The sequence below is a fragment of the Neopsephotus bourkii genome, unplaced genomic scaffold, assembly GCF_033783945.1.
Source record: "Neopsephotus bourkii isolate Nb327-2 ecotype Australia unplaced genomic scaffold, CSIRO-AGI_Nbou_v1 NB_1183, whole genome shotgun sequence".
Classification (NCBI taxonomy): domain Eukaryota; kingdom Metazoa; phylum Chordata; class Aves; order Psittaciformes; family Psittacidae; genus Neopsephotus; species Neopsephotus bourkii.
Genome location: NW_026901668.1, coordinates 2270877 through 2296763, shown reverse-complemented (window position 1 = coordinate 2296763; position 25887 = coordinate 2270877). Strand labels below are relative to the sequence as shown.

The following is a 25887-nucleotide window of genomic DNA, read 5'->3' as shown; positions in this document are numbered from 1 at the left end:
GTGACCAACGTAGGAAACAAGACTGCTGAATAAGTGGCAGTACTTTGCACTTACATAGCACTTTGGATATTCAAAGCACATATTGACATTAGCAGAGTAAATCTTACAATTGGCCTGTAAAGTATGGAACAAAGATAATAACATACAAGTCAAAAGTCAAGCTGAGATCAGTTTTGAGTTCCTGGCTTTAAATCCCACGCTCAATCCGAAAGTCGAGGGTCCCCTCAATGGCGTGTGAGTTATATTATGTATTGATTTAAGTATGTGCTTACAACTTCAGCTGTAATTTGATACTAATTCAGTCAATTATTAGAGCCAGAGCATTTCCAAATGAAAGGCAAACCAAGGGAGGAGGCTTGGTAACACATATAAAACAAGATTTCAAATTGTGTCTTATTTTACATGTCTCAAATCCAACCGTGTTGAGTTTACAGTATATCTGTAAAGGGTACACTTTACCCTGTGAAAGATCTGTCAGAAATCAGGGTCAATGTGTGGCTGTCATCTTCTAAAAACGGACTGGGTCAAAATTGTCAGCTTCTTTCTACAGATGTGAACTGTTGCTAAGTGCTTTCTAGGGTGACAGATGCTATTCAGCTCTGGTCTGAAGGTCCAGTATAGGACTGGGGACAAACTAGCAAGTCTTACTCTTCAGAATGTGTGGAAAGAGGATTCACTGCTTGACTAGTGACTAAGGCTTTCTTGGTCAGAGCCTGGTGAATGTTTCCTCTTTCCTTCCAACGAAGTAGAAGTCAGCATGAGTCCAAGGTGTGATGGGGCTTGCTTGCTCTTCCAGCTTGGCTGAGCTGCACTCACTGGCTGGGGAAGGAGGATGTTACAGTTCACTGTATTCTTGGATCTGACTGCTTGTCTTCAGAGAAGAAAGCACAGTTCAGAGAGTTCTCCCACCTGCGTTGTCAAGTGGTAGAGAATAATCCCAATTTTTTCGGCTGTGGTCTTCTGGCAGTACAGATAAGTTTGGGCATGATGAGCACATTTATGAATTTCTGTCGGTTTACTGAGAGTGCATAAAAAGATGTTTATGTCAGCTCTCTTTCTGTCTGCATGCATGCAGACAATATCTCATTTGTCCAAAGATTTGCCCATTCCTTCAGAATTTTTAGATAAATTTGAACTTGCATAGTTTGTACTACTTCAGCACTTTGCATCATGCAGATGCAGTGTTGTATCATTTTAGGAACATAGCCTTGGTTATTGTCTTGAATATATAGAAGTGCTTGCAGTTGGTTGTTGTAAGAGGCTCATCAGGACAGTAATTAGCGCTATGGAATTATGCTAGTAGGTGATAACTTTACTGTCTGCTGCAGCAGAAGTCCTTCATTCTGCATAGTCTGTGGTTGTTATGCATTTCAGAGTTCTGGTTAACATTAGTGAAAGCTTAGAGCAAGGAGTAAGCCCAAAGCACTGTGGAAAATCAAGATATAGAGCAGGCCAGAGTGACAGTCTGTCTCAAAATTTTGAATGATATTATGGACTGACAAGTTGTTGAATTAAGAGTTGCATCAAAAGATTGATGGTCTTTAAATACAATCACTCCAAAAGTGGTCTCTGCAGGAACAAGTGACTTCATTTATTTTGCTACAGAGTGGGGGGAAATAAAAAATACAGTGGTATAAAAATGCAGAAAGCTGCATGTTCAGTAAGGCAGAACAAGGATGCTCCCTTAAATGATGTAATTGCCTACAAGCCTAACAGTGATGCTGCAGCTAATCACTAGAAATAATGTAGGCATGATAGATAAGCTTGGAGTTGAAAAGTTCTAACAATGCAATCACAATATCCTCAGGTTTGAATTACTGATGGGAGTCCATACAAAGAGCAGTAACAGAAAAAAAAAAAAAAAAAAGTTGGGCTTGAGTAAAGCAGACCTTGAAAGAATGCAAAATGAGACTTTAAAATCTGCCTGGAACTCAATAATGTATGTATAGGGAATCAGAAGTGAAGGAACAGAAAGTGGTTGAGAAACACTGCGGCAGGCTCTAGTGAAAACTCTGTTCAGTAGAGTCAAAAGAGCAACAGAACTCTGTATGGGTAAGTGGAAAAGAGAAGTAATGGGTAAGGGAAACAGAGATGTTGGGGGAAAAAAGATACAAAGAGTCTGTGAAGGGAGAAGAGAGTGTATATGGTAAAGCCTTATTTGTTTGCAGTTTGTTAAGCTAGAAACCCAGACATGCATGCAATGCCCTGTTTGTTATGCATTTATTTATGTGCTTACTGAACTGTGCACTAGCCTATACAGCCATATCTGAAGGGAGATAGTTATCTGGAGCTGTTCATGTTTGTCATACCAGGATGCTTGGCAACTCAATTTGCTAATTTTTTTGAAAGGTCTAAGCTATTAGTGGTATTCTTCTGTAATCAGAAAATAGCGAGGTACACTCTCTACTGAAGTCAGAGAAGAAATACTAGTGTAAAACAGAAGACATTTGTCAGCTCTGTATCTGTTTGTTTGGTTTTTGTGTTACCCACAACATCATTCGGCTTTCTCCCTCCACCATACTCATTTACAAATGGAAACAGTGCTATTTCCAAGCACTTCGCACCAGAAGAATACTGAGTTAAGTCAGGAAGCCAGAAGATGGGTAGGATTGTTTGAGGTAGCAGAATGACTCCTAACTTATCATCACCTTTGACAATTCTGTTAAATTCTCTGTTTTTCTGTATGTGAAATTAACATTGTGCATTTTATAGGACCTCTGTGAGATCTAGTAAATTAAGATATAAGCAGAAATATGTTCCTCTCATTAAAAGGCAAAAGTTTTTCATGTCTGTGTAGGAAGAATGAATACCCTTAGTTACAACTGAAATTCGGAAGTGGAGCAAGAGGAAGTATGGAAATCTCCTGGTGGGAGCTGCTGACTCTGATTTACTAGTTCAACCAGCCCTGGGAGCTACAGTGGAGGTGGGAGCTGGGACAGCTTCTTATGGTACTCTATGGTGATGGTGTTGTGCACTGCCTGATTGACCAGCACTGCCAGCAGCAGCAGGGAGGTCAATTCCCTTCAGCTGTTTTCGTAACACCCCACTAAATGTTCTTTTAAATGAAAGTGTTCTGCTGTGCCTCCTGTGTGCCTTGCTGTGCTTTGGTGATGCCCCTGCACTGAGCAAACTGGAAGGAGCTGTATGTGACAACATGAAATCATAGGTGAGAGGAGTCCCCAGAAATTCTAGGACTCGTCACTGGGTCTTAGAGAAGGATTTGAACCCTGATCTGCATATTTCTGCTGTTTAACCTGTAAGAAAGTGGCTATTCTTTATGCTTCAATCTTTGAAACCGGCTGTGAAATAGTAGATTACAGTGAGGAAGCATGTACTGACAGCATAACATACCATTGAGAGGGATTAACCTTCTATTAACAAACTATCCTAAATGCCTGAGTAGCATTTTTCTTTTACTGATATTCAAGATCTTTACAAAGCATGTTAATTAAAGAATATCTAAATGGTATACTTTCAATTTATAACAACTGATGCAGAGAGGTGAGAAAGTACCTCCTCCTTGCGTTAATTTTCCCCATGAATGAAACCTTGTTTCTATGTTAAATAATTTGTTAGAATTTGAGTTAAAACTTCTGAAGTTTCATATCACCTCAGGCTCAGAAATCGTTGCACAGTGAATAGCTCTAGTCAAACATGCCATCAAAATAACACAGCTTCCTAGCAAAAAACTTTGCTTCTGTGAAGCTCTGGTATGGAAGGTAATGGTTTGAGAAAATGCAATTTTGAAACATGGAAATATTATGTAAAATCAATAGATGTACAGGGTACTATTTATTTCTCTGATTTTTCAGGTTGTTTTTTTATTTTTATTCTTGCAACAGCAGGTGTTAAATTCTACTAAACCAGTGAAAAATAAAAATAAATATTTAATTTACTGTATCTATCAATTATACAAAATTGCCTTATGAAATATTAAAGTATCTTTTAAGAGATAGCAAGTAGGAACACCAGTTAGAAAATCCAACCCCTTAACAGAAACTTAATATAGATGTGGAAATAAACTAAGCATGATTCTAGGGTTGTAGGACCTCAATTTTTTTTGTTGATTTTTAAGGTGCCAGGGCCTAGTGATCGTGCCTATGTAGTTCGAAGGTATATGCTCATGACAGCAGAAATGTAAAATTAGCCTTCTAAAGAGAGATGTTGAATGAAAATATATGTTAGGTTATGTGATCCTGAACAGCAGTAGGTAAAACACTATGGACACTCATTTGAATAAGCACATTTCATCATAAGGGGGAAGAGTACAGTGAAAAACAAAACACCATTACAAGACATGGACACAAACGTAAGTGAAATACATATTGAGACAGGAAAGTGGGACAAAAATTAGTCATATGAAACAAGAAGTTTGGCATAAGGAGGTTATGGATAGTTTACTATGATAAACTAGATGTTAAAATACATAGAGATCAATATAAAGACATCCACTAACTTTTTAACAGTTCATGTCCTAATGGTGCCAACACTGTATTTCAAAGTGTTACATTATTAAGACCAGAAAAACAGGCTGAATACCCAAGCTGACTGCCAGGTTGCATCATGACGTGTTCACAAGAGAGCTTTATGGCTTTTCCCAGCTTGTCTTCGTGGTTGCTTGCTGTATTTTTGTTGAGTTGCACAAGGGACTTGAACTTCCTTAGTGGGTATCTGAGTTACTTGAAGCCTGTCTCCCAGGCTTTCTGCATTCCTTTGATTTGTGTTGCCAAAGTGCAAACTGTGTTAGGAAGACACAGAAAAGAATGGAAGATGTTCCTTCTTTGGTACTATACTCTGGGATTTAATCCCCTGGGAAATGTTCCTGATTTCTATATTAAAAAAATAAAAATAAAAATCCTTTTCTGAAATTGAAGGTTTTAATTTCAACATCTCTCAGATAAGACAATTTCTAGTTTCTGACTATGCTTATTTTATAGTTACCAGAGACAGTAGCTTTCCTGGACCTGTCTGTAATAGTCCTGCTTTTGAGAGAACTTTTTCAAAGACAAAGATGATAGCAAAGTCCACAGTCTTCCCAGCAAGTCAGCAGGGACCTGACGTCTGATTGTCACTTGCACCTTTGATGTTTCTTCCCCTCTGGCATTTGTGCTATAAAGTGATTTCCCTGCAGTGTAGAACTGCAGCTGATTTCTCAAGTTAAGTTCTCCCTAAATCTAAGATGTTGAAAAGGTTTTTTCTTCATGATGCCAGGACTTTTTCTTAAGCAAAAAGTCTTCTTTCCGTCATCTTTGCAGTTATACTGCCAATCCAGTGTCCAGTTTACCAGCCAATCCCAAACATTGCAGAGGTGAAGTCTTGGGGTTTATCAAGGGATTTGTAAATTCATCTCTAAGGAACCACAAAGGAAATGGATGACAGTGTTTCATATTCTGTGCAGCACATTAAATTTATAAAATTAAATTATGCAATACAAAATTATGAAACATATATCTTAAAAAGCCTCCTTCCCACTGGTCCTGGAAATTGGATGTGTAGAAAGCTCAAAGGAAATACAATGCCTTACACATAAATGGAGCTTGAAATGAAAGATGAGAAAGCAGCTTGGTGCAGTGTGATGGAAAGGGATGCCATGATTCTCATGACTTCTAGTCCACAGTAAGAAGAGGGATAGCATTTTCAGGTAGAGCTTTGATAACGTGATACCATATGCATGATGTTGATAGCTAGCTGGTTACATCTGTCTTGTAATCAGGTGCTGTGTTTGCAGCTAGTCTGGGTATAAGCAAATTTAGCTTCTCAGCAGTTTGCTTGGTTGCCATTTGCAGCATGGTTGCAGCTTCAAGGCAAGCTCTTCTAGGAATTTCAGATGGATGGACCCTGTACTGTTATACTGATGCCATTTTCAGCAATTTCCAGAGTCTGGGTTACAATTACAGCTCGCTTACCTTTAAACTAGCAGTCTCCAGAGCGTGCCGCAGAAAAGCTGGTTTGTTACTTAGAGGTAAACCAAAAAAATCCTAGTAAACATGCTTTTGAACAACTTCTTGGAAAGTTCTTTTGCAGGGACTTGCTTGTTTTAGGAAGTAAGAACCAAAGGCAGGAGAGAAACATGGGAAGAAAGTAATATATTTTTCCATTAAAATGTTCAAAAGAGATTAAGTAAAAAAAAATAAAATGAAATGGTGTTAGTGAGGGGTAGAGAGAAGCCTTTAGGTTTGACATGCACCTGTTCCTTTTTTACTGCCTGAAGAAACACAGGAACATGCAGAGCACTGTGCGGTCTATTGCTGTAGATGAGAACAAATAACTATTAATTAGTAACTCAGCTGCATCTTATTTCTCAGAAATAATTCAGAGAAAGGTTCTGCCAGTTCACGTTATTGTCTAATGTCTGGTTCATGAAAGACAGAGGCAGGAGAGGATCTGAGATTATTAGAGTGGAATTTTTAAATGGCAGAAGGCAAAGGGAAGGTAAGAATAGAATCCGTTCAAGTTGGAAGGAGGCAACTAACTAATGTGGCATTTGAGGTATCGGCAATGCATTCTGTGTTATTCATGGCCGTGACTTCAGTATGGCTTGTAGGTTTTCTACATTTTCATTTGCTAAATTAGGTGGGACATCACATAAAGAGTAAAATAGTCAGTGAAATGTGGAAAGTTTCAGATCATCACAGTCATGCAAAGCCTGCAGGCTCCTTTCCACAAAATGCGAGTTGCTGCAGCACTGATTTTTATGTTAATTTACTAGTGAATAATTTAAAAAGACCTGTTTATTTTTTAATAAAAAGGAAAGATATAAATTGGCTGAGTGTTCCTAATGTTACTTACAGCTACCATTGAGCAGATGTTAGGGTTTCTTAGTGGTATGCTAAACCAAAATAAGTTTTATGAATAAACAAACAATTTCGTTTTACTACCAACTCTTTCAGGGTGATTCTCTCCCAAATTCACAATAAATGGCTTTTTAAAGGCTCCTCATAAATAATTACCTTTCTTGTGTCACTTTTTTCTAGGCACTTGGATTTTAATTACAATGATGAACTGTTTTAATAAGTTGTTAAATAATTTTATCTTTTTAGGGCTGAATCCATTTTCCATCTCTCTTAGACTTCATTGGTTCCTGGGATTTTAATCTTTTTAATTTTTGCTAATTCACTTGATATTGCACTTTCACTCCCCTTTATAAATTCACATTGGAGAAGCAAACAGCATGCAGCAATATCTTTTCATCTTTTCCTTCTGAACTTATACACATACACCCACCCTGGTTAACAACGTTGGTTACACGTTGCTGGTTAACAACGGTCTCCTGTTACTAGTAACCATTTTGTTTAACTCAGTCATTTTGATCACAGTAGGTTTGAAAAGACAGGTAATTAAATGGAGACAATGCGGTTTTGCTTTGGGCTGGTGTCTGTAGGCCTTAAAGCACTCTGCCGAAAATACCTAGCAAAGTAAACACTGTGCTTAGTTGCATAGATAAGGGATCCACAACACCGCTATACTCCAGTGTTTCCCAATTTAAATACTTATTAGATAGCTTTGTTTGTGATCTGGTGTAGAGAAATGCTGAACACATAATTCCATGTAACTTCCGCTGTGATTCAGTTTCTGTGAAAAGCAGCTGCTTTATTGAAAAGTACACATCACTCACTATTGGAGGCAGGGAGCAGAGGAAGAGCCATGTGACAGGTTTTTAAACTTACTGATTTTTAGTCGCATGGCATGACCAAAATTTACTTAATTAAAAGTTACTGCTGTTAAAACCAAAACCCCCAAAGATCAAGTTTAAACTTACTTTTTTTATTTTATATGAAACACAAAAACTGGACCAATTTGTTCACTGAAAGGGTGGTCAGGCTTTGGAACAGGCTGCTCAGGGCAATGGTGGAATCGCCATCCCTGGAAGTGTTCATAAACTGTGTAAACAAGGCCCTTACTGACATGGTTTAGTGATGGACGTGGCAGTGCTGAGGTAATGGTTGGACTTGATGATCTTAAAGGGTTTTTCCAACCCAGTTGAATCTATGATTCTGTGTCTTATGATCCCACTCCCTACTGCTGAACAACTGGAGTCACTGCAGAAAATATTAATACCAATTTAGCTATTGTTAGAAGTCATAGTTAACAGTGTGGATCTTGCAAGGCTTTTCTTTCCCTGGGGCAGGGTATGTGTTTCTTCGGAGTGCAGCCTTGGGTAGCTTTGAATACTGTTATGCTCTGTACAACCTGAACAGAGCATGTTTAGGACCTAGCTCACATGGGGAGATGGTTCTGCAGCTTTCTGCTATTTATGTCAGAAGCTTAGGATTACAGATGGAAAGCTTCAGACCAGGTTTTTATGCTTGCCAATGTGATGGTGACACCATCACTACCACTACAGTTTGGCAAGTGACAGCTTGGTAAAACATAGGTAATGTTTTGCTTGACCACTTCCATTTCTGAACGTGTAAGTGTGAATGAAGACGCCATTTGGTAACAAAGCGAGGCTCTGAAATACTGACATGCAAAGCTACAAACTTTAGATGGATTTTTTTTTTTCCCCCATAAGAAAGACATAAAATGTACTGTCTCAATGAATAGTGACATTTAATAACTTTCCCCTAAATACCTATGAGGATACATATACATCTAACACAAAGAGAGATTGATACTCAATTTCTTTTGTTCACAGTATTTCAATAAAAGGAGTGGAATGACAAAGTACAAAATGATAATATATATTTAGTGTAGTTTTTTAAAAATATAAAACCTATATATATAAAATGTAGATTTGAAGAATGAAAGATCATATATTTTCATTTGCCAGTGAGCTAACAAAATGTGCATTTCTATTTCAGTTTCAATTATTTTTAACCAAAACCCAGGCGGTTGTTTTATTATTTTGATACTTTTGGTTTGAGATGCTTGCCATGATTGCACTCTGTGACCAGAGTGACCAGATCAGCACACAGGCTGTTGATAAATGGAGGTAGAGAAACAATGCTCCAGCATATTAAATACCTTTTTATGAGTTGCTGCCTATTTCTGATGGTGCTTAAGGGTCTTTTTGATTTCCCTCATTTTTTAAAGTAGTGCTCAGTAGATTTTTATGCTAGAAAAGTCTGACTGAATTTATCAGCCACATGCCTTCATAAAGCATCCCTTTGAAATAAAATTGTTAGTTTTGCCATGTAAGCATCATTAATAATACAGTGGGGGAAAAAAAAAGATTTATTAAAAAGCCAGAAATGTGTCTTTCCCTGACCCCAACAGAGAGGTGCCCTGCTGCTTGCAGTGTGGCTGCACAGTCAGGGGTTTTACCTGTTCTCTTCTTGAAGAGGACTGGCAGGCTTTTTGGTATTCAGGCAACCTGAAGTGCTGGAAACCTTGTAAAACAACCCTCCTGACAGTCGTGAAAGCATCTGCCAGTACCTGGAAGTTCTCACCTGCACTGAAGCCTACATGGATGGGCTTCTGCAATTTTGCACAATGTCAATTTATCAAGGTGGGGAAAGAAGAAGGAAATATTCTGAGGGGCAAAAGCTTCTGGGAGGCAGGAACTGTGGGTAAGATCAGTACCTTTTAAAACAGTCACAGTCTGCCATTTTACTATGCTGCCAAATGTGTAGGCCTTCCAGACTGTTACCCTTTGGATATTTGTTGCATCAAGAGAATGCCCAACGCCTGTGCCTAGGAAGTCCATGATAGATTCTATGTGCTTGTAAGTTGATTGTATTGAAGACTTTAAAGTATCATAAAAATTAAACTAAAAGTTCCTAATGTTTTCCTAGTAATTGGATGATCACTGAAAATGGAATATTCAGCCCTCTATTCAAGCCCCTAATAACCTATTCTATCTGATTTGTAAAAGCCAGAGGAAAACAAACACATAATAGATGAGTCTGGTGAGATCTGGTACCTTGACACTGGCCACAAAGTGCTCTTGGGAAATGCCTTGGATACTGGAAATCCCCCCAGTACTGAAGCATCCATCTTTGCCAGCTGCCTTTTTTTGTGTAGGGAACAGTGTGGAAAAAGGGCCCACGCTGTCTGTTTGACCTCTGCATGACAAAGAGGCTGGATGCTGGGCAGATTCTGTCTGTGGCATTAAGACATGACTTTTAAATTGCAAAAATCAATCCTGCCTTTTTCTGGGTTAGAGTCAGAACAGAATCTTAAACTGCTTTTATCATGAGGTGTTGGAAGAACACTCAAAATGACATTGAAGTGTCATGATTTTGGCTGCATTATGTTTGTGTTTTTAAAAAAATCTTTAAAATTCACAGCACCATCTTGGTAAAGTAGTCTGATTTCCTACTTGCTTTGTTCAGTCTGGAGTATTTCCAAGTGGATTTTAAACGGCTATTTCTTCAATTTAAGTAATTTCGTTGCAAGCTAACAGGCATTATGTAAGCATACCTGAGTTTTAATGTTAACATATTTGTTTCAAAGTTGCTATCAACATTAAAAAGCAAAAAGCTAAATGTGTCTGCTAAAACACGGTATGTAGTATATAGCATGTAGTACCATGATTCTAAGCAGTCATACATATTTATTATTTTCTTCCAAATTGCAATGCTATTACTGGTAGATATATCAGGGGTTTAGCCTCAGTCTGTAATATGTCATGTACTGGACAACATTTTGAGAGACTGAGATGTATTGATCCAAAACCAAGAATGCCAAGAGGGAAAAAGCCTGACCTAGATCAGTGCTGTTTTAATTATATCACAGTTTAGGATAGTTTGTCATTGTTTAGATTAGTTTAAGTGTGAACAAGTAAATGGTGCAATGCAATTGAGTATTTGTAAAGGAAGCTTAAAGGGTGACATTGAAAATCAAGTCTACTTTCTCCCACAGCATTTTACGTTTTCACCCAGCATTTGGCTCAGTGCTGAGAACCTGAGTGCCTTCATCTAATCTGTAAGGAGAGGCCAGCCTTTATGTTGCTTCATAAAGGAGCAACAACCTGTTTTAGCAGCAATCTCTGTGTTGCTGGTGAAGCAATGAGAATGAATGTTGTGGTTCCTTCTCAAAAACTCAGCATGTCTTTAGCTGCTGTATGTGAGACACTAATGCTCTGCCAAAGCTGAGAAAGTCACCCCCTGGCCACATCCATATCCCTGTAAAGAGGCAATGTATTATTTTATAACATTTAGCTTTTTTATGCAAATGAAGTCTTTTGGTCATTAGGGCAATTTGCAGAATTTAGCCTTCACTATCTTTTCAGCAGAGTCAAAAGGAGGTGTTGAAAGGTGTGACTGCCTTTTTTATAGGTAGCTGCTGTGTAATTGTGGAGATGGTGGTGGCTGTGAGAGGGGACAGGTCTGTGGCTCTGTGCCTCCGTGCATGCTGTGGAACACTTCCACTAGAATTTATACAGGTGCTGTAGCAATGCACACTCTTCATGCTTTTTCAGTTGTTTGTGGTTCTGCTACTCCCTTCCCTTTACTCTTCAGGTATATTGATAGCTGATGGAATAGACACATCTTAAAGCTCAGAGCAAAGAGCTAATGGCTCTTCCAGCAGCATGTAATTGCCTGAACTGCTCCTGGATCCTGGTATCTCCCAACACAACCTCTGTTTGGCAATATGAAAGGGGACTGGGGGCACGTTTCCACCTGCACTTTAGTGTGGTTTGAAGCCTAAAGCAAAGAACCCCTATCAACAATGGTTTCAGCTGTGGCCTTTGAGCCTGAAGCATATGACAATTGTCTTCTCTTTCACTGTACCAAATAGAGACTGGATTGCAAGTAGTGCTTTAAAAATAGCAAGAGCCCATGCCATATAGCCAAGGAACAGAAGGTAGTATGGATCTTTCTGTTGAATCTTCTGAAGAAACACATTTTAAATGAACACACAGGGAACTAATACTAATTAAGTAATAGTATTCTGTGGAGGCCTGTGGTAGACACTGTAATGGTGCATTAGCGAGCCATGCATAATTCAGCAATACTGAATTCTTTCAGCCATCATCTACAGGGAATTTTGCATTAGTATGAACTTAATAATTTGTCCCTTTGTGTGCATGCATAAGTGTTCCTAAGGGCATCATTTGGCCTGCAGAATGCCTGTTACCAGAGGTGATATACAAGAGAGGAAGCATCCATTCTGGGTCTTGGAAACCAAGCTGAGATGATAGGATGGGTCATTAGAAAAATTGTCTGATTTGTAAACAGACATTAGACATGGAGCCCTATGATGTGATTTCTTTCTCCTCCTCCCAACTCCCTCTTTGTGCAGGCACTTTTCCAAAAAGAATTGCAAAAAATAGGCAGTTCACAAAACACCAAGTTATAAGCTAGTATTCTTCAAATTAATAGCTTAGACATATGCATGTGAAAACATATGTAGGCACTTAACCAAGTGGTCTGGCAGTGTAGTCATGTGTGATGGAGTTAAAGCTACTTGGTGACCTACTGCTAAAGTGCGTTGTTGCAGTTTCATATTCTCTTCTTCTCAGCAGCACAGTTAAGCTGGCAGGGAATTTATTTTATCTTTCTACTGAAGTAGGATAAGAACATGTAAGTGGACTATTACCATGACTCAGCTGACAAGAATTAGCTGCTACATTAGCCTTTTACTTCTTGCCTTGCCTCTTATTTTCAGAGGGTTGATAACCTGGTTGCCCCTAGTCAGGCTAATGTGTGTGAATCTTAAGAGCCTTATTTTAGATACTCATAAACCAGAAGGATACTTGCTAATGGGACTATATGTACATCTGATTATGTAGTATTTTATCATTGCTACCTTGTCAGCACAAACAACAGGGGCTTTTGCAAGTCCCCTCAGCAGCGTGCCTCTTTTTACCACCAGTTCTAAAAGTCTTGGAAGGGTATGTGTTCACCCTGTGTCACTGCATATTCTTACCTCTGAGTTGCAGTAACCAAGATATATTTGTGTTCATTGCAAGTATTTTCAAAATAGCATGGGATAATTGTCCCTTTGCAAGCATCTCTCTCTAAACTATCGTTTAAAACTGCCAGATTCATCTTTGTTTTTTATTAAGAGTATGGCAACAACAGAGTCTGTAGTTATCAGGAGGTAATAATTCCCCAAGGGCATTTGAAGCACTTCACAACCAAAAGGTTGTGATTACTCCATGTTTGCTGTACTGCTTATTATTCCTTATTGCTTAATTATGGAACCAGAGTGTGTTTCCTGAATGCTGTCATCTAGATAAGATCTGCAGTTCTCATGCTCTGCTTCAGTGTTACATGGGCTGGGGAGCTTTGCAGTGTTTTGAGATGATGTAAGGGATAGCAGTAGGGTGGGCCAGTCATGGCAACTCTTCTGGCCTTTGGGAGACCCAGGCATTCAATCCCTGCTCTGTCAAATGCTTGCTGAGAGGCCCTGGGCAAGTCACTGAGCTTCTGCATACATGCTCTACAAGTCTTCTCAGGTGTTACCATAAATAAGGCTGTGTGAGTATCTAGAATGGAAATAATATAATGGACTTCATCTTGACCTCTAGGTATGGACTCAGCCAGCATGCTATGAAGACACTGATTTTCTTTTCATTGTGCAGTGAGTGGTCTTTGGTGAAGTACAGTGGCTGAGGGTTGTGTGTGTATGGGGGTTGAGAGCACAAGGGAAGACAGAATTTAATATCTTAAAATCATAAAATCATAGAATAGTTTGGGTTGGAAAGGACCTTCAAAGGTGTTCTGGTCCAACCCCCTGCAATGAGCAGGAACATCTTCAACTAGATCAGGTTGCCCAGAACCACATCCAGCCTAGCCTTGAATGTCTCCCAGGGATGATGCATCCACCACCTCTCTGGGCAACCTACACTAGTGTTTTAACATCCCTGCTGTAAAAAACATTTTCCTCACATCAGCCTGAATCTCCCCTCTTCTAGTTTAAAAGCATTACCCCTTGTGCCATTGCAAAAGGCTCTGCTAAAAAGTCTCTACCTGATTTCACAAGCATGTGACTGCAGCCCAAGTGGTTAAGCTCTCAGCAGCACTGAAGGCTCCATTGCTCTTGACCAGGGAGAGCCTCTGTTCACGTTTAAAGTTTATGCAGATTTCCATCTCTGGTTAAACCGATGCAGTTTGTGCTTGCCAGGCTGTGGTGTGTAATGTATGACACATAGGTGTGTTACTAGGTTGTCAGCAAGCTCACCTAAAACAGGCATGTAATGCTGCTGTGTTAGAAGAAGGCTTTGATGTCACCACTCTTTGCTGATTCAATGAGTCTTAAATGACTTGCTGCCTTGAAAGGCAACATACTGTTGCAGTTACACATTTAAAAAAAATAGAAAGTGTGGCCTTCTCCGGGCTCACTGGGCCCAGAAATCTGCCCTGAAGAACTCTTTTTAAGTCTTTGATTTAATGTTTCATTGAATCATGTAACCTACTCTAGGGAAGGGGAAAGCCATTAAGCATGTGTTTGAATATTAGCCCTGATTTTCTAATTGTTTACATTAAAAGGAAGAGAAGAAGATGGGTGATAAAACTTGGTTTCTGAATTATCAATTTCCAGATGAAACTCCTGCTGAACTTCGTTCCTTAGACTCATTTTTTAAAATTTGAATAGGAAATAGAATTGGTGAAAATCCCTTATTGTTATAAGGTTGTCATAAAGTCTACTCAATGAAGTGCTTTTATGTCAGGGGGCATATTTTTTAATTCTCCCTTTTCATTCCTGAAATCTGAACATTAATAGCACCTTCCATTTCAGTGTGCTCTTCTAGCATGCATCTTCTGTCTTCTGTAAGAGGCTGCATGCAGTCCTGCTAGCAAGCTCTTGTGTCATAAATAGAATTTGTTCAGGAAATAAAAATGTATTGTTTTCATTGTTAGAGGATGCTACTAAATTGGCTGTATGTTTGTCTAATAATCATATCTAAAGCTGATTATTCTGGTAATAGCCTTAAGATATTATTTAAAAATAAATATATAAATGCACTACTTTTGTACTAATACAAGTTTTTAATCTCTTCTTGTTTCTATGAAGTCTGAATGAGATTTTCAAAATTGAATAATAATTTGATCCGTTAATCTTTTGAAGCTAGTAATTTTATTTTCCCCTCTTTGCAGTCTCTGAGGCTCACAAATGAATAGAGCTTCATTACTGGAGTCTGCATTTAATAACCATTATCCATTATCTTGTAATTAAGACTCCCTGTAACGAATCATGAGGACAATGCAAAAATACATAGTACATTTCTTTAATGAACTGGAAAATGTTCATCTTGTTCTATTTAGTAATGAGTTGCTGAATAGTCGTTAAATCCACTGGAGAATAGAGCTAGATGGATTTTGAAGACTATCTTGAGTTTGTAGTTAATCTATTAGAATTAAAATTTCATCTTCTATTTTTATCAACAGCTGATTAGAAGTCATTCTGTTTGACCAAATTGATTAGAAGACCATATACAAGGGCAGCTGTTGTTTAATGAAAGTTTTTAATGAAACTGTACCATAGAGACTTGTAATTATAAGACTTATAAAAGCTTTGACTTACCTTATACTAGAAAAAAAAGGGAAGTATTGCACTGAAGGACTTTTAAGTGCTACATTTCGAAAAGGGAATTAAAAATATAATTTGGCGATGTCGAAGTTTCACTTCCACTGTTACTTGTTTTAATGTGACTATCAGATGTCCATAGTGTCTCTCTGGAAGGGAGTAGCTCTGAAATATTAACTCGATTTTCTCTGTGCTCCATTCTTTGCAAAGCTCAATCAACTATTAATTGCCTCTTTTGTGCACTGCACGTTCTTTGGAGTTAGAACTTTTTCCACAAAAAAATTGTTTCTCTTTGGAATGGAAACTGTCACAGGAGGGTGCAGTTTAATCACCAATGGGCCTAGACAGGAAGCCTACAAAGAATGTTGTGCTCTTACATGGCAGAGTATTAGTGATACTGTTTGTGTTTAAATCACAGGGCACAGGAACATGCCTGGCTTTGTCTTAATACCATCAAGGCTGAGACCTAACTGTTTGCCAGTTGGCAGTGTCATCAGGAAGGTGGGTCTGTGGAGTGTGCTGCAGCACACCATCAGAGTGTAGTCTAGGCAACTCTTTAGTTTGAGCCAGTAGTGAAACTTCCCTTGCTTACTCTAGGGAATGCTGTCGAGGTATCATCATTCAAATAAGAGACAAAATGGACCCTAAGCCAAAGCTGAAGTGGAAGCAGATGCAGTTCCAATTGCCTTAAGTGGATGATGCACTACTACATGATGGTTGAATTATCCCTCTTCTCCCGATTACTTTTGATAATTAATGATCCCACAGTACATCTTTTCTAAGAAGTAGGTTCCCAGGGATGAAGTGTGCCCTAATGCAATTAAAGAAGTTTTCTCATTGTATTGTGTCAGTGCAGGATCATACAGTGCAAGGCAAATTTTTTGGTTTACTTTTTTAGCTTCTTGTTATACTGTGCTGCAGAATTAATTTTAAGCCAACCCAGAACAACAGGAATGCACAAGAATACTGCGCAAGTATTCATGGCAGGTAGCAATGACTACTGTTCAAAAGTGAGAAGCCAGGAACCATAAGCCAAAGTTAACTTTCTTTTAAATAACACAGATATTTTGACCTTATTACTACATTATATCAGGGCATGGATTTAAATATAGCAATCTGCTGTGTTACAATTGCAAAATGTGTAAGAGAGTTTTTACCCTGTTTACAGAATTACACAGCTGGTTTCATAAATACATGGGATTGCTTTCACTTTAAACAGCTGCAGGAGATACAATACTAGACTGTCAAATGTGAGTCTAAATAGATGCAAGATTTAATTAAAACCCTATAAATTCTATTCACAAAGATCCTTGAGGAAATACTACAAAGTTGATTTAATGTAGAATTTATTCAGAGGAAATAATTTCCACTGTTGTAGTTAGACACATTCCTGTTCATGCATATATACACATATATTGAGTGTCCGTACAGGAATGTATATTGTATTGGACTGTCTTGAAGAAACTGTTAGTCTAATAGCTAGAGCAACGAATTAAGAGCTTGGATGTTCATTTAGCCACTGGGATGGCTGACCTGCTGTGAAACCAGATGGGTATCATCCTCCTGCTCCAGCCTCCACAACTTCAAGGTTAGCACTGTCACCACAGGGACGTATGTGTAAAGGAATGCTTCATAATTGCTGTGATGCATAAGATCATCTATGGATGGTATGAGATACATTATGTGTGGAATGCCTCTTTTTCTAAAACTACCATAAAGCTTTTTACTTCTTTTCAGGTTCTGATTTTATAAAGACGTCTACAGGGAAGGAGGTGGAAAATGCGACCTTTCCAGTTGGAGTAGTCATGATGCGAGCCATTAAAGAATTCTACTGGCAAACTGGCTACAAGGTAATTCTTACTACCTTTATAAAAATTAACTAAACAGGCTCATTCAGAAGGAGATAAGACTGTAATGGTTTCAAAATGCAGAACATATAAATCCACATACATTAGCTTCTGTGGTTATAGGAGCCATAGGTAATGGGACTTCTATCTTGTATGTCTCATTTGATTTGCTGTTATTCTGGTGCTTAAAAAAACAAACCCAAAAGGCACTTTTGGCTTTCCTGCCTGGAATAACTGTCACTTCATTCCCTAAAAGCTCATGCAATCTTGTTGAATCCCCTGCTGCATTTGGGTTTGAATTTTGTTTCATCATTTAAGGTATTTAAATGGTCATCTCCAGCTGACAGTGATTGGCATACTCCCATAAACCTCAGTGGAGCTATACAAATTTATAGCCACTGAGAGTCTGTCCAGTGTATACAACTGTATTTTCTGACTTTGTTCTGGCAACCCAAGAGATAAATTCTGCTCTTTCCTCCCTTGCCAAAGGGACCTTCCAAAGGGACAAAAAGGCACATTCAGTTGGAAGGATGGAGGAAGGGAGGGACTGGGGCCAGGAAAACATTATGTCCTAGTCCATGACATTTATCTGTCATGTCAATGTCAAAGGAGGTCAGTGGATGTGAAGGAGCAGTGGAGAAAATATGACAGAGCCAGTGATGAGCTATCCATGCATCATGCTTGTGCTGAAGCAGTGAGAAAGAAGGAGATTATTCAGGAAGGCTTAAGCCACCTCTCACTTCTTTTATCTATGTGCAAGTGGGAGCTGCCAGTTAGATTCAGTGCTGATGTTCAGCAGCAGGCTTTGTCTTCACCTGCAGCTTCAGGAAAGATCGTATCTCTAACTAAAGACTCATATTTCTCTCCAGCTCACCCTTCTGGAAGTGGCCTTTCAAAGGTATGATGAAGAGTAGGATAGGAGCTGAGATGGCTTCAGGGGGCTGTTGGAGCTAGAGGAGAACGTGACAGCAGGTTAGACATGCATCCATCTGCTCTCAGTGGTCATCTAAATGAGGCCATTGTGATCCCTGGGCTGTTCTCACTCCTCCCTTCCCTAGCTTGCCTCTCTGTCTGACACACCTCAAGCTTGGATAGTCTTGCTTCTGCGGGAGCATCACCACTGCTCCCAACTTGAGGCAGATCCCTGGGGCTGGGTGACTCACCTCAGCACTGGTGCTGCTTATAGGAGCTGTGTGCCAGAGGTTGGGCTCTGCTGCATTAACACAGCTTTGTACCTATAATTGGATATAGATGTTGAATTCACCTTTTGCTTTAAAAGGATGCATTCATGGTTTAAAATGTGTTATTAAGAATGAGTGCTTATGCCTGTGTGCATGTATGTGTCAGAGAATTAGATGTAAACTGACTTTATGTGCTTTTATTAACTGAAGACAATATTATCACTGACAAGAGATTTCTAAATGGTTTCTTTAACAAACTAATTTTGCAGCTGTAGGGATGCTTTCTAGCAAGGCGTCGGCTTGGAAAAACAGGTTAATACAGAAATTAAACTTCTTCAAGGAAAGGAACAAGTTGCAGAGTAACATTTATTGACTGATAAGCTGTGGTGGTGATATGAAAAGTGTGTAATATAATGGGAGATAATCTTTTCCTGTCATTATTGAAGGACATACATAAATTGGTTTTTCTGTTGGGAAAACCCCCAATCCAGAAAAACTTATTACTTTTAATAATATAAGCTGAAGAGAAAATTCTTGAGGAGATGAGCTTATTAAGCAAAATAATGAAATGCTGTGAAACAGCAGGAAAGTGGTAGCTGGACTTTGTACTGCTCTTGAATTAAATTCCAACCCCCCTTCCTTTCTACCTTTTTATGGCAGTCAGATGTGCCATTTGGAAGGCTGGTAAATGGAGGACAGGCTTGTCTTTGTAAGTTTTTTTTGTAAAGAGCTTTCAGAATTTGCTAAAAAAAGAAGGAATTCTGCATAGTGTTTTTAATTCTCTTATTGACTCTATTTTAGTTGTTTTGGGTTTTTTTTTGACAGATCATCTCAGCTGCAATATTTCTAGGAAGAAATCTAAATTTGAATTTCATTAGGATTTCTCTTCCTGAGGGAAAACACATTCCCACTCTTTTAATTTATTGTCTAGAAGATGCTTTTCCAGTTGCCGTGGTTTAAATTCCTTTTGGAAATCTAATGTGAACAGATGTATGCATACACTCATGAATGCATGCATGCATGCGTCCATCTATCCACCCATCCATCCACAAAAAACCCCAGTCTTCATGTTTTGGATTTATCAAGCTTTTCCTGTTATTGTTGCTTATAATCTTATTGGAAATATGCTGTTATCACAATGCTTCAGAGTGAGAGAATGATTTATTCTATGTTTGTTTGTCCTGAAATCACTATAACAAAAATTACCAAGCACATTTAAAAACAGATACTTTTTGATTCCACTACTATATTCATAAGGTACAAAGAAATCCTCAATGCAGTGAGGTTTCAGGAACGAATATGCAGGAATCAGAATGATAATTCTTGCATAAGGCAGCTGCCAGGAAGAAGTATGGAAGGTAAAGGTTTATGGCAGAAGGAAACACAGAAAGAATCATGTGCAGATTGTTCAGATGTAATTACTATATTTTGTTAATGCAGAACCACTTTTTCCCAGCTCTCCTGGTTTTTCAAGAGTTTAGCAAGCTGCTACAGGCCAACATTTTATCTAAAGCAAGTGACTATTTCTGACGAGGGTTTTGATAGGTGCATGTCACAGGCTCTGTCTCAGAATGAGATTTGTTTAAATTACAGCTAACCAAAAGACTGGTGCTAGGGGTTCATGCCATGTCACCTCAGTGCTGCCTCTGCACAGCAGGCTGATCAAGGGATTCAAAAGAGTCTTTACCTCAAAGTTATGTTTTTCTTGACATGTGTGCCTCTACTTACATGGCAGTTCCCCTGACCAAATATGACATTTATCTCACATCAAGTGACTGGAAGCTTATCGAGTGTGTTGGGAGGGAAGTTTTGCAGTTCCTGTGAAACACAAAACTTTCAGTTTTTTGTAAAATCAGACCTAATTTGATTCCCATTTGGAAAATGTTAGTGAGAATTAAACCTCTGATAGGTTTGAATGTGCATCCCAATCATGTATTATTTGGTGCACAGTCTGTTTATAAAGAACAACCATCTTTCACCACTCTCCCCATGAGTCAGCTGCTTCACATGCTTTATTTCAGCATCTTTAGTATATTGTACGTATATTTGTTGTTATATATTTGGAATTAGTTTACAACATGGGCAGTAGTGATACACAGATATCCCAGGTCCTGCCTAAATCCCTTGGCCTAATATGTGCTGTGGGCTAGGTACTCCCATTAAACCTCAAACCCACCTTCTTAGAAGATGCACTGGGGTCAAAAGCATTACTCCCTCAGTTGCCATGCCTCGTGATGAAAATGTTATCTTTCTCAGTGATGGCTGAAGCTTGATAGCTCTCAGCACTAGTCTGGAGCTGATACTGTTTGCAGGCAGGTACTTACTGAGTAGAGTTGTTACATACACCACAGGCACTTTGAGACTGCAGGTGTACAAATGCTGATTGCTCTTCTGGGGTTGCTGATGAATGAAAATGTGTATTGCACTTCTTTTTGCTATATAAAGGTTGGATTTAAACCTGCTGGGGGCATTCGGACGGCAAAAGAAGCTATTACTTGGCTTATGCTGGTGAAGGAGGAATTGGGAGTGGAATGGCTAACACCAGAGCTCTTTCGCCTGGGTGCCAGTAGTTTGCTGGAAGACATCGAGAAACAGGTTAGTTTTTAATGTTTTTCATCTTGATGGAGGGAATAACTAATCTTTCTAAATGTGCTGGCTTACTGTTATTGCAGAATATGCTTTTTAGTGCTGTTTAAAAGATAATAGAATGTACATCTAATTCATTATTAAAGATAGTTTCACTTCCAGCCCACTATTCCTTTAAATTTGGCCTGTTGTTACAGACATATTCCAGCAACTGGCGATTGCCTTGGCCAGGTTTGCAGCAGAGTGAGCAAAGAGGCTCAGTTTGTACCATTGCAGAACCTTTTGCAAATGCATGGTAGTGCCCTTCCCTGCACTCCTAGCTGTTGCCAGTTCAGCTGACCCTCAAGATATCTCACAGACCCTTTGTGTCACTGTGCTGCAACTGTTCACAATATATTTCCATGCTGTGGAGAAAGTCACGTCTCGCCCTACATATGGTACTGCTGATAGAGAAGTTTTTACATACTGATTATTTCCTGGGGAAGACAAGCAATTGCCTCCTACAAAGCCTCATTTTGCTAATTGCTTTTATTTTTGCGCAGGCTGGTCGCTGTGTTTCCTGGCAGGAAAACAGTGTATGAGGTGCAGTGGCAACGTAGTTCCTGGTGGGCAGAAAGGTTTTGACCTGTCTACCCACGACCTACTTCACTGGCACAGGGTATCAACCCTGAAGGATACAACATTGAGAAGAGCATAAGCAATTTTGGATACTTTAAATATCATTAAATGATGCTGAAATGGTCAAAACCAGATCACAGTGAGAGTAAAGCAGTATCTTCCACCTTACTCTTTTTGAAAGTTTAGTTAAAAGCAAAAAGAGTCATTGTTTTTTTCTTTTTTTTCCCAGAAAAAAATCATCGCTTTTTTCTTTTCTTTTTAAAGCAGCAAGAGCCCTTAGTTCAGATCCTATGAACAAGTATATAAAGGTACACTACATCATATTTTATGCACACACACACACATAGACACAAACAAATATCCATCATCTTCATCTGGCATGCCTTTAATTTATTACTTCCTTGACATTTTCAGATTTATAGAGATATATAATTCCATCATAAATTTTCTTTTTTCTTGCAGATTTTCTACCATGTGACTGGCTCTTATCCTCTTCAGCATGACCTGGCAGTGGCTTAGACACAAAATCAACTCAGGATTACTTTCACAAAAGAGGTCTTTAAGCAAACAACATTCAGAAGTTTTCTGACAACCAAGTGCATATGACAAAATTAAAAGACTAATTCTCTCTTCTTCATATTTTATAGTATATAAAAATATGCTCGTTTGCTGGTTGTACTTGATCCCAAAGCAGGAAAAATGGTAATTCTGAAATAGTTAAATAGTTAATACTTACAGATTTGCAAAGTTAATCTTGCAAAGTCTTCCTCAGACTAGCCGGAAAAGCTTATTAATGGCAACACTGAAACACTATGAAAAAGATTTAGGTGGCCAGGTAACACTTTGCAGTAACAGAATAGGAAATATCTGTGGAATGTTTCAGATTACTAATTAAGAGCTACAGATCTTGGAATAGCTTTCCATTCACCTCAGACAAAACCTCCTGCCACAGATGTGTTGCACTATTAATTGTTATGTTGATTCACTTTCAAGCATTGTAACCTGAGAAAATGAAACTTGGCTATTACTTTCTTTTATAAAATGTCTCTGCAGCAAAAGAAAACCTTTTTTTTTCAGCATTTTTCCCCCCAAACTTGGGCACAGACATCCATATTTAGACCCTTGAATAAAGGTGGCTTGATTTCTAGAACAGCTGAGTATCCACAGTTGCTCCTGAAGTTAATGGGAGCTCTGGGTGATCAGAACAACTGAAAATCAAGCAGCCTTATATAGGTGCCTAACTATGCATTCATGGGCCTATTTTTAGGCATTTCACTCCTAAATTTTAGTCTAACTTGCTTAGAAGCTCCCATTCCTGTCTCCTGTCATTTTAAAACACATTCATGCAAATCTTTGCATCTTAATGTAGGGGGGTTTCACTGTCATGTTGCAGGTGTCACTGCTGTGCTGGCTTCACCTTGGTCATTCTAAAAGCGATTTTTTAATTTAAAAGGTGATTTGAATTTTATCCTATACAGGGTTTATAGCTTTAATATAGGAAGTACTTTTCTCAGAGCACATTAAAAATAGTACTGAAATTATCAACACCTTTTGAATATCAGACTACAGCTAGTAGATTCATTATTTCGGAGCTGCATTCTGCTCACTAACCAGAGTTGTACTAAAAACTTAATTATCTTATCATCATGACTAGTCTCACTGACTTAAGTAGGTCTCATCAGGGAAGTAAGAGAAGGAGGATTTTGCTGTAAATCAAGCTACAAAGATACATTTATTGCAAAGAGATCTGTACTTCATAAAGATAATAACTCAGTTATTTATCTGGCTATACCACCTGAATCAGTGGCGGTCTACTGAACACCTTGGACAGATAGGAAAGCTGAATAGGGGGAAAAAAAAGTAATAATCAGAGAAACAACATCTACAGAAAGTAAAATCCTATATGCAGTGCTCAAAAATAGGCCTTAATTTCCCAGGAAGTACTTTGTCCAAGGCTCCCAGCCTTTTTCTGCTTCAGGTCTCAACACAGAAAATGGGGCTGAGCAGTGACTATATTTTCACGTTTGTTTTCCTGGAAAGTGGCCTTTTTTGCTACAGGTTTTCCTTCTGATTTTCCTGAAGGAAAAATCCAGTGCCTGTTTGCATATTTAGGGGAAAATTCTGCTGAGCTTGCACAAATACAGAGCCTGTTTTATAAAGTCAGCTCCCACCAGGTGTTTGCCAGGTTGACCCTCTGCCCTCCCAGCAACCACACATTGGATTTTGCTGCTGTTTAACTCTAGCCGTATAAATGTTAGAGTGTATTTCAGTACTTCCATAGCAGAGAGATTCACTTTATTTGCAGAGTACACTTTCTTGTTGTTGGTTGTCTTTTGAACATTTAGGCTGAAGATACAAACCAGTTTTTGGAGATGCTTTTGGAGATGCTTTAGTCTCTAGGTGAAGGACTCTCTGTAGTTCCTTAAAATTAATGCAGGTACAACTTTGCCACCTAACTACTTAATGTGAGTACCTCTGAGAACAACCTCACTGTTTCAACAGGAGCTACATGTCGATTAATGAACTTGCCAAGAGGAATTGTTTATATTTCTGTTGACAGCCACCCTTCAGTTTGATGTGCACATCAAAATGGGCTGCTGCTGGTTACTTTGCTTTAGAGGGAACAAGCTCCATTTGCAGAGGGAGAGGTTCAGCTTCCTGAAAAGTCAAAGATAGCTGCTACCCTTTTCCATGAACCTTGCAAACACATGAATGTGAAATACTGTGCAAATCCAAGCCAGCCAGTGTTTTGGGAGAAGCTGAATTGGAAAGTAATATGAACATTTTTCTGTTGAAACCTGTAATTTTGGGGGCAAAAAAAAAAAAAGTAAAAGTAACAGACTCTGTAAAGACATTCAAATAAAGATGATCCTGGTTTTGGGGTGGGGTTTTTTTGAGGAATAAGCAGGAGGCTCAGTGTTACGGAGTGACTGCTTGTTAACTTCTGTCTGACTCAAGTGAGTTGTATTCATACTGTCCGTGGGTGTGGATGCCCAGTGTGACCCAGAGCCCTGTCTTTCACTTCTACAGAAGCTGCTGGTACCAGCCAGGTGTTGGTCTGTTGACAGCCCTGGGCAGTAGGAGGAGATGAACCTGGGCTGGGGCTCCCATCAGGAGCAGCAGTGGACTGGGGTGGAAACATAACAGGGCATGACCAAGGAGCCCATACAGGAGATAGATACCAACAGCACAGGTCCAAGGTCCACCCTGGAGGTAGAAGCAGGACTGGAGACCACTGCTCCTGCAACATAGCTCAGAGTGGTGCTGAGCTAAAGTGGGACTCCTGAGGCCCTGCTGTAGGTGGAGAGAAGTTGGGCAGGGCCAGTGGTGAGCCCGTGAGAGGGCCAAATACAGGGGATACAGGAACTAACATGCATTTTGATCTCGGGTCAGAGGCCAAGATGGCAGCACCTACACCCTCACCCATGGGGAAATAGCCTTCACAGTGTGGTCTCCTAGACTTGCTCTCCTTAGCCCTGACCTACACTTCAACTGCCCTCTCCTCTACCATTCCCATCGCTGACACTGTTTGCTGCTATTTAGTTCCCATGGTTAGGAAGCAGTTGAGATTTATCGAGGGTGCTGCAGTTGTCACTCCTGCAGACAGCTTGTGAAAAGTAATGGGGACCTGAACTCAGGAACCAGGGAGGGGGCAGCACTCCATCACTGCACAGACTTTGGGAAAAGTTCAGATTTAGCACTGTGCTTCAGGCCATTAGAAAAGGAACAGGCAATTATGCGCTCTCGTCTAAATATATTTCAGAGTGTAACATATGTTTTGTGCAAGTCAGTCTTGTATACTAATTTATTATTTTTATAGCACTTATTCATTTAGGATTTTAAATAGCTTCATTTTATAGACCACATTACTTTGGAAAAAAAAAAAAAAAAAGGAGAATAAATTCAAGAAGAAAGTAAAGTAGAAACTCCAAATCTAGAAGATTCTGCATCAGCTTATTTACAAGGAGAGGGAATTGGGAGAGAGGGTGAGCTTTTTTTCCTGGTTTGTAGGAAACAAAGATATTAAATAGTAATTATATGTGAAGTGTACGTATCAGCTGGGGCAAGTAATACTTTGATATCTTTATTTCATCAGTCGTATAAGTCCATTCTTTCATTTCCTTTGTGAAACAGGGGACATACATTATATACCATAGCACATGCTACTGAGACAGAAACAATGATCTACTTTTAATTTTATTTTGCTCAGTTGGAACTATGGCTTCCTGCCTCCCTGG

The 25887-nt window shown here is 39.1% G+C and overlaps 1 protein-coding gene across 3 annotated transcripts in view; it reads left to right on the top strand.

Annotated features, from left to right (window-relative positions):
• DERA (deoxyribose-phosphate aldolase) overlaps positions 1–24529 on the top strand; it is a 54859-nt gene extending 30330 nt beyond the window's left edge. For all 3 annotated transcript variants that reach the window (XM_061363912.1, XM_061363911.1, XM_061363913.1), the window contains 3 exons: positions 17155–17267; positions 20891–21040; positions 22112–24529. In XM_061363912.1, the coding sequence (XP_061219896.1) occupies positions 17155–17267; positions 20891–21040; positions 22112–22168 (320 nt within the window). In that variant the 3' untranslated portion in view covers positions 22169–24529. The remainder of the gene's footprint in view (positions 1–17154; positions 17268–20890; positions 21041–22111) is intronic.
• The last annotated feature ends 1358 nt before the right edge of the window (positions 24530–25887 follow it).